Here is a 17,905-nt window from a genome sequence, read left to right as displayed (position 1 = left end):
TGTTCATAAACACAAGTAGTGGGATCATAACTACATATTGTTTTGTAGCTTGTTCTTTGTACTTAATAGATGTACTGCAAGCATATTTCTGTGCCATTAAATCTTGTTCTATGGTGGTTTTTAATGGCTGTATAATACACCATAGTACAGATATACTGTAATTTATTTAACCATTTCCATACTGGTGGACTTTCAGGTTGTTTCTGATATTTCACTATGGTAAATAGCACTGCAGTAAAAACCCTTGTTTGTATATATCTGTATGTCTCTGATCATTTTCTTTGGATTTCTAGTAGAACTGCTTAGCCAAAGAGTGTAAGGTGGGACATATGTACACCTATGGCTGATTCATGTTGATGTATGGCAAAAACCACAATATTGTAAAGTAATTAGCCTCCTATTAAAATGAATAATTTTTTTTAAAAAGATAAACATAAAGATTTGAATAAATGCCACTAATCTGAAAGGCAACACTTGTTCTGTGTCCTGTGCTCACACCCTTTTGATTCCTTCCCTCTTATTTGAATCACCTACTCCCATCCAATCCTAATCATACAAAGAAATGGGATTTGGTTTGAAGGTGTGAGATTCAAATTGGAATATTATATAGCGGGAGGGTTTAACTTACCTGGGTAGTCTAGGTAACTATTAATTTGTGTCTGAAATTATCTTGTTGTATTACTTTTATGATTCTAGGTGTTAGACCCTTGACAGGAGAGAACACTGTGTTGGTGGACCTACTTCTAAGTGACACTAAAAGGCTTGGGGTTCCAGTGAGATTGTAAACTTGGAAGTTATAAGGTCATTGTGGCTGGGTGGCCGCCATGTTCATATCCGCAGAATGTGTTCTCTCCCTGTCCCTACTAAGTATCTCTCATCATCAACCTTAATGCCCCAATCCTCCACTCCATATCAGATAGCTCCTGGCCTTCCTACCCACATGTTGCCCCCTGTTTACTTTGCAAGATGAAGGTTGTTACCTTAAGAAAGATTTTGTTTGTGCTATAAATCAGTGCTTCTCAAACTTTAATGTGCATTGGAATCACCTGAGCAACCTTGTTAAAATGCAGATTCTGATGCAGTTGGTCTGGGGTGGGACTTGAGAATCTGTCTTTCTAACTAGCTCCCAGGCACTGCTGGTCCAGAAACCATACTTTGATTAGCAAGACCATAAACCAACCTGAGCCTCCAGCAGTGGTTCCCAAAGTTGTCTGCAAATTACTATTGCCTGGGGGTCTTATAAAATTCCAAACCCCAGGCTACACCTCAAATGACTTAAATCATGATCACTGGGGATGAGACATAGGTATTTTTAGAAGCTCTCTGGGGGATTCCAACATGCAGAGAAGTTTGGGAACCACTGGCCTACATGAAGATGCTCAAAATACACATATACCTTGACTAAGTTCATGTTTACCTGCTACTCATGAGGAATTGCCTAAATTGAATAAATGATTTAACTCTTTGCCTACATTTTAAAACATTTGTTCTTTTTTCTTTTTAAATTATGTTTACAATAATGCTTTGCAGGTAAACCTAAGAAATGATAAATTCATGTGCCTGGAAGTGACTAACTCATTCAGTCCTAGAATGTTAGAGCTGGAAAAGCCATAAGAAATCTACTCTAACTCTCTCATTTTACAGAGAAAGAAACTGAGGCTCAGAGAGGTGAAGTGACTCATTCTAGGTCACACAGGAAACCAGTGGCAGAGCCAGGGCCAGAATACTTGATTACCAATCCAGTACTCTGTCAACCCCAATACTATGGACTGTATTTTTCTCTAGCTTGTGTGTCAAAGCCATCATTTAACTAATTGATTGCCTTTATTTAAAAAAAAAAAAACACTTCACATCTTCTACTGGCCTGGAAAAAACAGTGGGCTGGAAGCAACCTGGGTTCCAAGCCTTGGTTTTATTATCTATTTCTGTGACTCTGGGCAAGTCACTTCACTTTATACACCTTAATTTTCTTTTCTTTAATAAAGAAAAGATACTATCATAGGATTTTAATATTGGAAGGAAGCTTGGATATCAACTGATCTGGCACATTTCCAAAGTCACACTGCAGCTTAGGACCAGAACCCACTCTCCTTCCATTGTACCTCACCCATTTCTAGTCCTGTCTGCAAGAGAAAATGGAGGTAATTGTGCTTTGACAAGTTAAATGGTGATATTAACGAAGGGGGCTATTGTCATTCCTAATAATCACAACAACCTAACTTCTCTAGGATTTAGAAAAGCAAGGTTTAAGTTCGGTCCTTATGGCTACATGGGTTCAGAGGTGTGGTAGACACAAGCAAATCCCCAGCCAATTTCTGGTAAGTTAATTTCTTCTAAGCAACCACCTTATCAGCCCCTCAAAAGGGGAGTGAATGTAGCTCCTTATTAGCTATTAGTAGAACTATTACCATTACAATTATATGGCAGGTTTCTGATGCTCAAAGAACATTGAGGATGACTATGTGGGGAATCTTGGTCAATCAAAGGCAGGGCTTCCAACCAACGCACCTTTTGCCTTTTTACCTGGACACACCTTGCAGCACTTTCCGTCTATTTTTTGAGGATACTTGCAGGGGTATCGATTGGGGCAGTGGATTTTCTTGCACTCTTGCTTGGTGACATTACAAGTGCACAGCACACACTCCACAATGCCAAATGCCCGGAGGTTTGGGTGCCAGGACTCGCCATGGGAATAGGTCTTTCCATTGGAAACACACACTGGAAGAGAACGCAGGACTGGAAATTAAAGGCTAGGGAGCTGAAATGGGCCCCTGTACTCAGAGCCCAAGCCCTAAACCCCTTACGACATCAAGCATCCTTCATTCTTGTCGTGGCCATAGAGATAGGTTCACAGAGCAGCTTCTGTAACCAAAAGGAGTGTGGGCCTTGTTCCACTGTCAGCAATTATTCCAGATCTTCAACAGGCCTCTGGATGCCCACAAGGGCCTGACACATAGTAGGCCATCAATAAATATCTTCTAAATGGAGGAATGAATGGATGCATGAAAGCAGAGTTCTATGTGTCCTGGGTGTCTGATAAGGAATCTCTGCTAGAATGCTGCATTCAGACCTGCAGTTCCATAGAGGATTGGGATGGCCCAAGTGGATGTGCTTCTAGGCATGAAAATCTCCCAGGAAGGTTTGCTGCCCAGGGAGGCTAGAAGCAAACACTACTGCTCTTCTCAAAGTGCCGAGTTTTTCCAGATCCTGAAGCAAATCCCTTCAGAAGGTCAAATGCTGTGAGAATCTGATCTAGTAACACAGGTGGGTATGGAGATTAATAGTGCTAGCTTACTCTCTGACATGGGGAAGAAGGTGCTGAGACAAGATTGAGAGGGAAAGGACCCACCCCTCCTGGGTAAATGGTGGAAGGTAGCCTTTTTTGCCTCTAATCTTCTGGCAATATTGCATCTCTTCATAGTGGCTGTAGAGATGTGGCTACAGTGAATCACTGCCTGCCCTCCAGCTACCCTTTGGTGGTCTCACATTTACTGAGTGGAAGAGAAGTCACCAGATCTATGTTTTTTTGGGGGGGAGGGCTTGCAAGAACAAGCATTTGGGCTGCAGGCTGTGGGGCCTATGAAGGGAAAGGGTCAGAGGAACAACCTTCAGTGCAAACCAACCAAAACATATCTGACTCCTAAGGTAAGGCACAGAGCTAGGCTCCGGTGTAAGACCTGCCCATGCTGCAAACAGGGAAGTCTGAGAATGAGCTCTCTCCTTTTGGAAAGTGCTGAGACATTCTGGAGATTTCCAGCCATGACGGGGACTGGGTGTGTTTCTCATTATTCCCATCACCTCATCATACCCGGGGAGACCTGTAGGCATTGAAATCAACAACATCTCTAGGGTGGGTCCTATCACTTAAGGCAGGGCGAGGGTGGGAGAAGGAGCCCCACTTGGGGCGTTTCTAGGAACTGACTGATTTGGCTGCGAGACAATGGCCTCAGAAGGATGACTCACTGGGCTATTTCTTTCTCATCAAGTCCACTGGGTCACATTAGGAAATATGGACGATGTTGGCTGCCTTTTCCTATCCTCTGCAAGAGCTGCTAGAGTACTGGGCACTCTAACAGGTCAATCTATGTAAAGATTTCGAAGAACCTAAACCAGAGAGGAACCGAACTACAGAGAGATAAAGTGAGGATGGAATCACAGGACAAGATGGACCAGATGTGTTGTTCTCTCTCCCGTCCACCCCTCTTCTCTCTCCTCCCCAGACAGTGGCATTCCCTTCTGGACAATGTGATCAGGTGGGTGCAGACTCTGCTTCAGGAAAATTTAGGCTGGACTCAAGAATGATGGGGTCTTATTGTTTCTCCTCTTGGGGTCTAGCAAGGGACAGAGGAGATATATCTCAGAGGAGTATGCTGTCAGCAGGAGGGATAGGAACAGGGCAGGCAGGACCCACAGTGATGCAGAGCCAGGTTACCTCTCCCCTAAACATTGGGATTAGGGGAATCATCCAGACTAGGTGAGAGCCTACACTCTGAAGGGGAAATACAGTGAGATCGATTCTCTAGGGTAAAATGCAGCCTTCTCCTCACCAACAAATTCTCAAGATGATTTTGAGTCATCCAGCTGGGGCGTTGGGAGTTGGAGGTGGGGACAAGTGACTCTCCAATGAACTATAATAGGAAAAGGTCAGGAGAGAACGGCTGAGTCCAAATCAATGGGGGTAACAAATAAATGTAAACCAGCTGGGGCTTTTGTAGGCCATGGAGAAATGAAGGGATGAGCCTCTGCCCTGAAAGTGAAGAGGTCTGTGGAAATTATGGGATTTAGGATTTTTCAAAGTCCATTTCCCCTCCTGTTTTTTAAGACTTTGAAATTCTTTCAGAGCAAATGGAATCTATTCAAGGCAATTTAGGATTAAAAATCAAACTGCATCTTTACCTAAACTCCTCCTCCTCCTTTCATAAATTCATATCAGAATGCCTTGGAATTTCAAAATAATAAATTTCAAATCAAACCCAGATCAATAGTAAATATTTCCAATTCTGCTAATACATCACCATTTTTTATTAAGAGTTTTATTTTGAATGTTCTTTTAAGCCTCTTAGTTTCAAAAGCAATTAAATTTTTTTAAAATTTGTAATCTGAAATTTACATCTAACTAGTAACAGATGTGATCAACTAGCTTTGGCCTGACTAGCTTTGTTGAGATTTATAGAAGGGGTTCTTTTAATGGATTGTTTTTCACCCATGTTATTCAATCATTTGGTTTAATAATTTATTACTTTTAACCCATTCAGAGAACTGCCTTTGATTTGTTTTTCTTTTAAAGGAAACAAAACATGTTCGTGGTTTCATAATAAGGAACCAGCTGAGCTTTTGCTCTGACGAGCTGGTTGACAGGATGCCTAGAAAAGTAAGAAGCAGTCAATTGTTTGATTGAATTTCTTCCCCCACCCCAATACTGGTGGGGTAGGGAGGTGCGGTGCAGGATCTCAGTGGAGAACTATGTGCAGGAGGGAACGGGGCCGTGGATTCGTGTGGGTGCCTGCTGTAGTCAGCTGGTCATCCGAGTGGGCTACATGGTGGTACTAACCTAATCAGTCTGTCTGTGGCTCAGCCAGGAGGTTTCTGGATTTCTCACTGGATTGCTCATTTCTAAGCATAATCTCCTCCTATGAATTAGAATCCCTGCGTGTGGAGCTTGGAATAAGCACCTTCAACAAGAGTCCCAGGAGAAGCTGGGGCTACAAGGGGTAAGAATTGCTATTTCTAAGGTTCGGATGAGAAATTTAGAAGCATTTAGAGCTGAGTACCTTTGAAGATTGGGTGTCCGGCTGGAAAACAAACCACCTTTCATCTTGTTAAAGCCCTAGTGAACTTTCCCAAACGACTTTCAACCCCCAGGGGCAAGGGATAAAATGCTGGATGGTGCATTAGATTCACTGCTTTCTCACCTTTTGTCCTTAAGTAAGGACAGCTATGCTTGAAATATAAACTATGGCCTTTGGACTGACAGTCCCCTGGAGCTGCTTGTCCACACTGGCGTGGTAGACTGGATGGTAAGTGATCCATGTGGGAATGTCTGATATGCATGGGATAAAGGGTCCTTTCCCAGCTCCAGCCCTCCAAAGACTGGGGCTGCTGAGGCCCCGACTGGGTGTGGTACCAAAGAAGCCTGTCCCTTACCTTGTCCATGCTTGTGTTTGTTATTGATGACGATCTGCACGATGGTCCCCGAGGCTTGCTGCGAATCCATGAGTGCTCCCCGGTGACTTCTGGCCCCGGGAAAGCGGGGCAGACCTCCAGCCTGCCGGCTCGGTGGAGGATCATAGTGTGAGCGGTGGTAAGAATGCCTCTGTGAAATGACAAAAGGACAAACTGAGCCTCCTCCGATTATGCCCATGAGGAGACCGACATGGATCTAGCTACCTTAGAGGCTGTTTGATGAGTTTTGGTGATGAGCTCTGATCTTAACTCCATGTCCACCCAAATCCAATAGAGACATTGGGATGTGTAGGATGAACAGCATGGGTAGCATGCTGAGATGTCTCTCCCCTGGTAGGAGACTAGACTAGATTCACAGACTAGCCTGGAGGGAGAAAATAATCCCCCAGGGTAAAAGTATCTTTCTTGTTCCCAAGAATCTCACCTTTGGGTTTAAAAAGTTAGATTGTTGCCTGCAATATAAAGCAGAGTGTGATAGAGGACAAAGGAGAAGGATAAAATGCTGTGCAAATTAAGACCAAGACAGAGAGCTTGTCATCGGGTAGAGTTTGTGACCTGGGCCACGAAGGGTAAGTAGACTTTTTACAGGCGGACTTGGTGAGGAGTATTTCAGGCAGAGATTTCCAAGTTGTAGCAGAGAACATAGAATCCATAAAAGGGAACAGTTGGAGGATAACATTCCAAAAGTGGGTTACAGCCAGATCATGGAGGACTTGAAATGACAGGCTAAGGGGCGAGGACTTTATTTGGTAGGCAATAGAGGTGAGGGTGTAGAAGTCTTTCAGGGATTTTTTTTTTTAAGTATGGGGGGGCGGAAATCAAAGGTGTGTTTCAAAACACTGAGTCCTGATAATGTGTAGGGTGAACTGGATAGGAGGAAGAGGCAGGAGGCAAGTCTCATCTGGATGAGAGGTACTGACATGCAGGCAGACACAGGCAATGAGATGAGGTCACAGAGCAGGGCACAGATACCCCAGACGTTTTAGGAACAGAAGCATTGATTGTGTAGGATGATCCTAGAATGTCAGCTCCAGAGGTGAAGACTTTGCTGTATCCACTGTTGTATCTCCAGTGCCTTAAAATAGTCTCCAGCCTCTAGAAGGTGCACATCAAAGCCTTGTTGAATGGATCAGGGAAAGCTGTGGTCCCTCATGAAAGCTTAGAGTCTTATAGTACAAATGACTCCATCATTGCTCTTTCAGCAAGGGTCCAAGACACATGACGAGTCCATATTCTTCTATGCACCCCTCATCCAGGAGATGAAGTAGAATAGGGGTAGAGGAGAATGGAATGGACAAAGACTACAACCTTAAGGCTTAGAACCAAATAATAGTGTGTTTTGGGGGTAATTGTCAGGGGTAAGAGAAAGGGGATCCCATGAAAGCACCAGGCAACTAAAAAGGAAGATCCTTATATTCAATGACAGAAATAGCAGGGGACAATGAGATGGTAGTTATGGGGTCCCCTGATCCCACCATCCCATAAAACATTTATTATAGTTATGCTCCATAGATACTTATGTAGCAAATTTAGCTTTGGGAATTATTATTACTCTCCTGGTTAGGGGGTGGGAAGGCCTTGGTGGGAGAAGGAGAGAGTTAACAGGAGCTGGAGTAAGAGAAAGAGAACATTAATCCTATATCCAAGAAAAGCCCATGCTGGTACATTGCTATAAAAACTCACACAATAAGAATTTGCATCAATTTATTATCATGCACACAGACAGTATTCTCAGGCAAATATTTTTCATTCCCACAATGGCTCATATGTCTTTTTCTGCCACAACCAACTCACATTCCAAAAAGGCCATTACAGACTGTTCTGTCCTTTCTAGAGTTTGGTAAAGTTTTGCCAAAGGAATACAGTTGCCAAAGAGAGGACAGTTTGGCTGGTGGGTGTCCTACTGATGCCGAAAGGAGGGGGTTCAATGGGGCTAGAATTTGAGAGAGAAGATTGCTGACCCAGGATAAGCTGCAAGTACAAGGAGTTCTCTGATTCATGCGGGTGAACACAAAATGAAAAGCTCGGTACCAGGGACTCAGACCCTGGACATATGATAAGGGTAGAAAAATGATTCATGACACACACACACACAAACCTCAGGGGTTTTGATCAGAGGCCAGCCCAGCCCTCCCCAAACCTCATCTCATTTAAGACTTGTTTTACAGACAGAGAAACTGAGGCCAAGAAGAAGAAGGACTTAATTTGGGGCTAGAGTGAAGGCCGAGTTTTGGGAGATGGCAGAAGAGTGGGAGAGCAGGGCAGGAGAGAGGAAGGCTAACAGGAGGAGGACGTGAGAGAGATCATATCTGGTTAAGCTCAGGATCCACAAATATTTGCTTAAAAGCTACTGCAAAGAAAAACTCTCTCCTATATAGAAGTCTGCTACAGCCGTTCACAACCACAGACACCACTGGTCTCCACCTTGGCTGCACAGAGAATCACCTGGGGAGCCGTAAAAATACTGATCCCACCCCCAAGGATTTTGATTGAATTGGTCCTGGGTAAGGCCTGGGCAACGAGGTCTTGAGACACTCCTCACGGGACCATAATGTGAAGCCCAGGTTGAGAATCACTGACATAAAGGATCTTCTGTTTTGGCCCCAGGGTAGGGGTGGTGATGTGTGATTTTGATTTAGGAGTAATGGCTCTTTAAGAGTCGTTCCCTTGAACAAACGAAAGAGGCTTACCAGAGGCCTGTGTGACCTTGGAACTTACCAGGAAGGAGAAAGAGGCATTAACACCTTGGAGTTGTAAGTGAAATTGGAGCTTATCTTTAAAACCAGGCCTTGAATAATAGGCTGCTTGAGGAAGCAGGTCAAAACCAGTTAGGTAGAAAGGATCACATAGCGAGGCTTTGTTTTCTTCTGCTCAATATTTTGGTATTATTTGATTTACTGACTTGCAGGACTGACAAATATCTCGGGCTTCTGAGCTGGCTGTTACACAGTTCTTTCCGGGTGTTGGAAAATCCCCCGCCATGGTAGAAGCTACCCGGGAATTTCTTCTTGGCTTGTTCCAACGTCTAAGATATATGGGCTTTTTTTGGCAGAGACAGGAAAACATGAAAGTGTAGAAATGGCCTTGGAAGTGCCTTCATGTTTCTGTGTCTGTGCTAGTTTTGCAAGTGCACTCACTGTGTGTGCTACGGAATCTGCCTGCAGGTTCGATCCATGGGTTGGGAAGATCCTCTGGAGGAGGATGTGGCAACCCACTCCAGAATTTTTGCTTAGAGAATCCAATGGACAGAGGAGCCTAGCAGGCTACAGTCCATGGGGTTGCAAAGAATTGGGCACGACTGAAGCAATTTAGCATGAACATGCAGGAAATGGCACCCCACTCTTGGAGTATCCTTGCCTGGGAAATTCCATGGACAGAGGAGCCTGGCAGGCTACAGTCCATGGGGCCGCAAAGAATCAGACATGACTGAGGATGCATGCACACAGTGCAGACCTCATTGGGGAAACTGGGTAAAGGGCACACACCATCTCTCTGCGTTATCTCTTATTGTTGCAAGTGAGCCTACACAGAAGAAAAAGTTTAATCCCAGAAGAAAAAGTTTAATTTGAAAAATGTTTCTGAATGTCTTCTAATCCACAGAGCCATGAGCACATGACATCTTAGTCACGAGTAACCTAGTACTATCCCCGTCTGGGAGACACTTAGGCCAGTTTCCTATCCAGAGCACTGTTCTGACAATGTGAATGAGACACGGATTTTTAATGTGCTTCACATTGTTTGTATCCAAAATTCTTTCACTTTTGGTAAGAACTTGTGATGGTAAATCTCTGAGTAATCTATTGGGGGCAAAATCAGAGTTTGGCTGTTTGTCCAAAACAAAATTATGCTTGCTTTCATGTTTCGGCTCTCCACACTATGGCTACTTCTCTCTACTCACATACCACACACACACACACATACACACACATTTCCCCTGATGGAACAAGGACCAGTTTATATAAAGTTATCAGCTGGAAATCAAACGGAAACCATTTTAAGTTTTTACAAAGGAGTCATCACTGAATCGCAGGTTCTCCTACTTGTGCATTTTGTAAAACTTGGTAAACTGAGGGTTTTCAGCCCACTTGGCAAAATAAACCAATCAGCTCTGTTTCTGTTGACCCAAGGTTGTGATGGTTCCCTGGGAATAGGAACAGTCTACTAAAGAGCACCATCTACCCAATCAGAAATGTGTTGTTGGGACTTCCCTGACAGTCCAGTGGTTAGGATTCCAAGCTTCCAATGCAAGGGGCATGGGTTCCATGCCTTGTCAGAGAACTAAGATCCTATAAGCCACACAGGGCAATGCAAAAAAAAAAACCCACAAAGAAGGAGATGTGTTGTTAGGGTTGCCCTTCTTTCCCTCCCATGGGCCTGCAAAGGGTATTCAGAAGGGATTCTCTTACCTTCTAATAAGTTTGAAGAATTTCTCTCTGATTTGGGGCAAACTCCTATGAATCAACATTAAGGAACAGTCCGTCCTCCACCTTTACAACATACACACATGCATTTTACTCCACCTTCCATGCCCATTCATTCAACACATATTTATTGGGTGCCTACTATGTGCCAGGTACATACTTTTCTGTTACTACAGATGCTATTTATTATTTAAATCATATCCCACAGTATCTATCCCTTGTAGAACAAAGGAAAATATTTATTTATAATAAAGTGGAACCATCTGGACATTCTGGCCTACCAGGCCCAAATATTTGTTTCTAAAGATAGGTCTGACCTCCTTTGAAAATCTATAACTCTTTCAATATCCTTCTATATCTGACCTTTTTTTGCTATGGGAAGTATCAGATTAAGTCCAGTCCTGTGACTAGCAGTTTAAGAAGAACAATGAAATGAGGCTAAAATACAACAATGGAGGTGGGGTTAGCCTGTGATGAAGACAAGAAGAAATGAAACTTAATGGCCTTACCAGCAAGACCACCAAGTGGGCCACAGTGCTTAGTGTTGGGGGCTAAGGCACCCAGCTTAAGGTGACTGAGACCTAAATTTGGCTTAGAATGGCATCTGGCTGGCAGTGACTAACTTAGCCACTCTCAATTTCCTACCATGATAAAAAAATATTGGGGCTGAGAAAAAGGTGAAGTTCACAACACAGAACAGGGAGACTGATATCCTCTCCTATCAGAATCTGGAAGGAATCTCACTTAGTGTAAAGCTGGTATATTGCTGGATGGAGAAAATCCTTCCTTGGGGGTCTATAGGAACCTACAAACTGGAAAGCCCACTCTGTCTTGCAGGAGTGCTGTTTTTTTGAGACATCCAGAGTATTATTCTCCACTCCACCCACAAATCCTTCTCCACTCATTTGGAAACAGGAATGTCTTGAAAAGAATATGACTAGGCAATAAAACAAATGCAAATCCTTTAATCTCACTGCTGAGGGCATTGGCAAGCTGGGGACATGAAGTCAGAAGTGGCGCAGGTGATGGCCTTAGCCACACTGAAATGTTGGTACTCATCATTTTATTAGGTCCTGGATCAACACCTTCTCTGCACCCTCACGGTTCTTGGGCCTGACCTATAACTCCTTACCTTATATCCAATGTTTGTTGAGAACTAATTCCTAAAGTTTTCAAAATCATTTAAATTTATTATAAAACTAATTCATGCTCATTGAAATATATCAAATAATACAGAAGATACAATACAAAGGTGGCGCTAGTGTTAAAGAACCCACCTGCCAATGAAGGAGACCTAAGAGGCACTGGTTCGATCCCCGCGTTGGGAAGAGCCCCTGGAGGAGGGCATGGCAACCCACTCCAGCATCCTTGCCTCAAGAATCCCAAGGACAGAGAAGCCTGGCGGGCTATAGTCCATGGGGTCTCAAAGAGTTGGACACGACTGAAGTGACTGAGCATAGAAAACACACGCACCTTTCCTCTTGCCCACTTGCACCCCTTTTGGAGTATCACTCTTAATACCTTGGTATATGACCTTCTAGATCTTTTAATATGTATTTACATATACGCACAATTTTTACAGAAGTAAATGACAGTATACACTGTATCCTGCATGTTGTTTGTTTACAGACTATATCTTGGCACTCCCTTCACTTTACTGCATTTTTATGTTCAGTACCACATTCTTTTTAACAACTGTATGATGTCCCATAGGTTGGGTTTATTTAACCAAGCTCCTAGAGATAGCCTGTAGGTTGTCTCCTTTTGTCTTGCTTTTATGAAAATAATTCTACATTAACTGCTCTGTTTTACTTCTCTTGTGGGCTTTCCAGGTGGCGCTAGCAGTAAAGAATCCACCTGCCAATGCAGAAGACACAAGAGATGTGGGTTCGATCCCTGGGTCAGGAAGATCCCCTGGAGGAGGAAATTGCAACCCACTTCAGTATTCTTTCCTGGGAAATCCCATGAACAGAGGAGCCTGGTGGGCTACAGTCCATGGGGCCACAAAGAGTCAGACGCAACTGAAGCGACTGAGCACACATACTTCTATTGTACAAGGGCATGATGAATGCCCATTTATGTGCAATGAATACCTTCGTTCATTTTGTACTTTTTGAACATTTTTTATTAAATTAAAGATTCTTTATTTTTTTATTTTTATTTTTTAAATAAATTTATTTATTTTAGTTGGGGGCTAATTACTTTACAATATTGTAATAGTTTTTGCCATACATTGACATGAATCAGCCATGGGTTTACATATGTTCCCCTTCCTGGACTCCCCACCCACCTCCCTCCCCATCCCATCCTTCTGGATCATCCCATTGCCCCGGCCCTGAGCCCTTGTCACATGCATCGAACATGGAATGGTGTTCTGTTTCACATATGATAATATACATGTTTAAAGATTCTTTAAATTCTATAATGCTTTACCATTTTCAAAAGTTGCACATTCATGATTTCATAAAATCCCATATGGACTCTATATATAAAGCCCCAAAATATGATAGATCATTTGAACTGGACCATCTCCTTTTCTGATTTTTAGAGAATTGGAGTGTCACTGTACTTAAACATATATTTATTGGAGGGTTTCTTTCTTGTTAATTATTTCAAAATAAAAAGGAATAAGAGATGCTACAACTATACATAGAGAGAGATGACCACTCCTAAGAGTTAGTCTGAGATTAGCACCAAGAGGGGAAATGAGAAGATGCTGCAGGTAGAGGAAGGGAATCTGGCTGATACCCTACCTCTCTTCCAGCTGTATGACTGAGAGCCTACAACTTAGGGAAGGGTTTATGTGAACATGTCCAAGGTACCTATGCCCAAAGGATAGGCTGACCTACCTTGCAATCCCACAAAAGGTCCTCACTGTTGAGCTAGGAGTAGTGATTTGCCTTCCTTACAGAAGACAAATATTTGGCAAGTCATCCCAAAAGGATGACTTCTAATTTAGATGAAGGGTGCCTAAGGTCTGGGCTGTGATTTCTTTGTATTCATGTCCTGGCCTTGGTTACCAATTACACAACACACTTAAATGGTTCCAGGTGGGTGATGATGGCATTCAAATTTCCCAGGACAGGGACAAAAAATGGTGTTAGAGATAGGCCCTTTTATGGAATTTCTGGGACAGGAGCCATGGAGGGAGGGCAGTCTGGCCTGATGCTGTGAAGTCTTGAATTATTTGAGCTATTCACACTTACTGCTTCTCTGTTGGCAGGTTGCCTGAAGATATCACCATCAGAATGTTCCCACGACAACTCTCCATCCCCTGTTTATTAAAAAGAAATAAAGAATCATACATACATAGAAGGGAGAAATATCACCCTTGTGACCCAGTAACCTTTTGGGTTCTATGATCCCAAAGTTCTTTAGACATTGTAGCCATCGTGGCTGTTCTTCAAACAGCAAGGCTGAAAGACTTCTGCCCGGGTGTGCCTCATTTTTCAAGACAACTTCAAAGAAAGTTGCCACTTTCTAAAATAGACCATCCAGCAATATTACACAGAATTTGGAAAATGAAAGGGAAAATCATCACTTTCCACTGTAATATAGCCATCATGTCACTTCTGCTTATTTTATTCCAAAGACAGTTAAGTATTTTACAGGTCATATTCAACTTGTGTTTAAACTACTCTTAAAGAACGAGAGTTTTGTGAATTTGGTCTGTCATGATTTGTTAAATTCACTATCATGTCTCTGAGAAGGTATAACTTGATCTGAAAGTTAATGTAAAACTTGCTGTGGTCAGAGTGTTTACACAACCCGTATCTTCTATTTTTGCCTGAGACACCTTTCTCTGGGTCTCCACAACCCAAGTTTTGAACAGTGAACCCCTATCATTTTAGTTCCTTCTAGACTAATTGCTTTTAGGATAAAGATTCTACTTTCAGCCTTGAGAAAGGCAAATGTACAACCGATACGGATATTCCTCAGCTAATTAAATATAAAAAAATAAGAGAATAATTTCCAAAAATATTGCAATGTGTTATCTACGTCCAAGTAAGCAGATGGGAAGAGCTTAGTCTTAGAGATACTTGCATCACTCTAAATGAGTACTATTTGTGTGTGTGTGTGTGTGTGTGTGTGAGAGAGAGAGAGAGAGAGAGAGAGAGTGTACCTGGTTGAAGATAAACCCAGTATTTATTCAACCATATATCTCATGGGACAACAAGGAATACAAAAATGTATAAACATTAAGAATTTTATATTCTAATTAATCTCCCAAGCTTTCAAAACCTAACTCTAATGAGTAACATGTTACTGGTTCAAGTACTTTTACTGGTTTAGGGCTGGAAAAAGACCTCAAAATTCATTTGATACCAATATTATCATTGAGCAGCGACATAAAACAAAGCATGGCTTTAACCCTCCATGATTCAAAGATCATCTCTTGGAAAAAAATTTTGAATGTTGAAGACTTAACTGTGATTTCTAGGTTTATCTTCCTAAAACACCACTTTGACTATATAATGGTAACGTTTTCTGATACAAAAAAAAATCCTCAGTAGGTTCCCATGTAAGACTCTCTATAACCAGCCCCCACCTCATCTTTACTGAGCATCTACCTCCTATCCAACTATCTCAGCTACTCTACAATGAGATCCCTTTGACCTCCTTACTCTTCAGTGAACCTGTGGCTCCAATTCTTGCTTCCACGGTTCTGCTCATATTATTCTTCTGAAATTACCTTCCCATCTCCCACACCTCAGAACTCTTATATGACTATGAAAAACATTCAGTTTTTCCTCTTCTGCAAAGCCTTCTTCAAGTACTCTTACATATTTCTTATTGCCTAAAGGACTTAGGTCCTTATAGTCAAAACTGTGGTTTTTCCAATAGTTATGTACAAATGTGAGAGTTGGACAATAAAGAAGGCTGAGTGCCAAAGAATTGGTATTTTTGAACTGTGGTGCTGGAGAAGCCTCTTGAGAGTCCCTTGGACTGAAAGGAAATCCAAATCAGTCAATCCTAAAGTTAATCAACCCTGCTCCACTACTTCGGCCACCTGATGTGAAGTGCCGACTAATTGGAAAAGACCTTGATCCTGGGAAAGATTGAAGGCAAAAGGAGCAGAGGGTGGCACAGGATGAGATGGTTAGATAGCATCACCAACTCAATGGACATGAACTTAAGCAAACTCCAGGAGATAGTGGAGGACAGGGAAGTCTGGCATGCTGTAGTCCATGGGGTCACAAAGAGTCGGACATGACTTAGCGACTGCACAAAAAAGGACTTAGCATCCGTAGCCTTACAGATGTATAGGACTTCATCTATTTTGAAATTTTGTCCAACAGTTCCATTTAACAGGTAGAGAAACCAAGGCTCAGAGAGGGCAAGGAGCCACTCACTCACATAATCAGTCAACGAGAGCTAACACCCTGAATTCCAGATTTCCCTGCTCCCAAATAAGTATATTCATTCTACAAGGACCTGTCCTGTTTATTATTTGTGTTATTCATGGATGTATCACCATGATCTATAACAGTACCTGATACATAATAGTCACTCAATAAATACTCATCAAATGATGGAATCAGGAGACCTTCTCTGACCACCTATCTAAAATTTCAAATACCCTCTGATACTTCTTACCCCCATCTTTGATTTTTCATTCTAAGACTCAAGAGTATCTTGTGGTATATGTATTTTATTTCTTGTCTGCTTCCTCCCACTAAAATTTTCCTATGAGAACAAGGATTTTTGTCTATCATGTTCACTGATGTAACCAATCCCATGGCTGGGCATGTAGTTAGTACTTACTCAATTTCTTGAATGAATGAATACTAAAACACTTTACAATATTTTCTGCTGTTAAATGTTTCCTGAGCCTGCCTCGTCTCCCTAAAGAGAATGCAAATCCCTAAAGAGACCATGTCTTAGACCTCCCTCTGTGTTGCCTACATCACTGGTTCTCAAAGTGTGGTCTCCAGACCAGCAACATCAGCATAAGTTGGGAACTTGTTAGAAATGCAATATTTTGGATCCCACCCCATACCTAGTAAGTCAGAAGCTCTGGGGTGGGTGTCAGTGATCTGGTACACATCAGCTGCTCAGTTTATGCACTGAATTGAACTTCAGTAAAATATACAGAATTAAGTGCTTAGCCAATAGCATAATTACCTCTTCCTGGTTATTTCATGTCTGAGTAAAGATGGCAGACAAAGACCACATGCAGACTCTTTGGAAACCATAACTAACCTTGTAAATGTGAAGATGCTTTCACATCTGTTTATATCAAAAAATAATGCCCAAGTCACAATGGCCATCATTAAAATGTCTACAAATATTAAATGTTGAACCCTATATGCAAGACAGAATAAGAGACACAGATGCATGGAACAATTTTATGGACTCTGAGGGAGAAGGTGAGGGTGGGACGTTCTGGGAGAATAGCATTGAAACATGTATATTATCATATGTGAAACAGAACACCATTCCATGTTCGATGCATGAGACAAGGGCTCAGGGCCGGGGCAATGGGATGATCCAGAAGGATGGGATGGGGAGGGAGGTGGGTGGGGGGTCCAGGAGGGGGAACACATGTAAACCCATGGCTGATTCATGTCAATGTATGGCAAAAACTATTGCAATGTTGTGAAGTGATTGGCCCCCAACTAAAATAAATAAATTTATAAATAAAAAAAAAAATAAAAAAATAAAAATTAAAATTAAAAAAAAAAAATTAAATGTTGGAGAGGATGTGGAGAAAAGCGAACCCTCTTATACAGTTGATGGGAATGTAAATTGGTGCAGCCACTATAAAAACCAGTATGGAGGTTCCTCAAAAAACTAAAAATATAGTCACCATATAATCCAGCAATCTCACTCCTGGGCATTTACCTAGATAAAGCTATAATTTGAGAAGATACACGAAACCCTATGTTCATAGCAGCACTATTTACAATAGTCAAGACATGGAGACAAACTAAATGTCCATCCACAGATGAATGGATAAAGAAGATGAGGTACATATATACAATGAAATATTACTCAGCCATAAAATAAGAATGAAATCATGCCATTTGTGGCAACATGGATGGACCTAGAGATTATCATACTAAGTAAATAAGTCAGAAAGAGGAAGACAGATACCATACAATATCACTGTTATGTGGAATCTAAAATGCAACACAAATGAATATATTTATGAAACAGAAATAGATTCACAGATAGGGAACAGACTTGTGGTTGCCAAGGGGGAGGGGGCTAGGGGAGAGAAAGATTGGGATTTTGAGATTAGCAGATACAAACAGTATATATAGGGTGGATAAACAACAAAGTTCTACTGTATATCA

The 17,905-nt window shown here is 42.0% G+C and overlaps 1 protein-coding gene across 6 annotated transcripts in view; it reads right to left on the bottom strand.

The window, feature by feature from the left end:
* CHRDL1 (chordin like 1) overlaps nucleotides 1–17,905 on the bottom strand; it is a 127,469-nt gene that overhangs the window by 11,953 nt on the left and 97,611 nt on the right. For 3 of the 6 annotated variants that reach the window (XM_081563752.1, XM_081563753.1, XM_081563755.1), the window contains 3 exons: nucleotides 13,811–13,878; nucleotides 6,145–6,313; nucleotides 2,524–2,718 (listed from right to left, as the gene is read on the bottom strand). In XM_081563752.1, coding sequence (XP_081419878.1) covers nucleotides 2,524–2,718; nucleotides 6,145–6,313; nucleotides 13,811–13,878 — 432 coding nt within the window. Of the gene's footprint in view, nucleotides 1–2,508; nucleotides 2,719–6,144; nucleotides 6,314–13,810; nucleotides 13,879–17,905 lie in introns of all 6 variants that reach the window. The other 3 variants (XM_081563750.1, XM_081563749.1, XM_081563754.1) reach the window with 1 other exon arrangement.

The sequence above is a fragment of the Giraffa tippelskirchi genome, chromosome X (genome assembly GCF_054371585.1).
Source record: "Giraffa tippelskirchi isolate mGirTip1 chromosome X, T2T-mGirTip1v1.2.pri, whole genome shotgun sequence".
Classification (NCBI taxonomy): domain Eukaryota; kingdom Metazoa; phylum Chordata; class Mammalia; order Artiodactyla; family Giraffidae; genus Giraffa; species Giraffa tippelskirchi.
The sequence above is the reverse complement of the archived record's forward strand: the minus strand, read 5'-3'. Positions and strand labels throughout refer to the sequence as shown.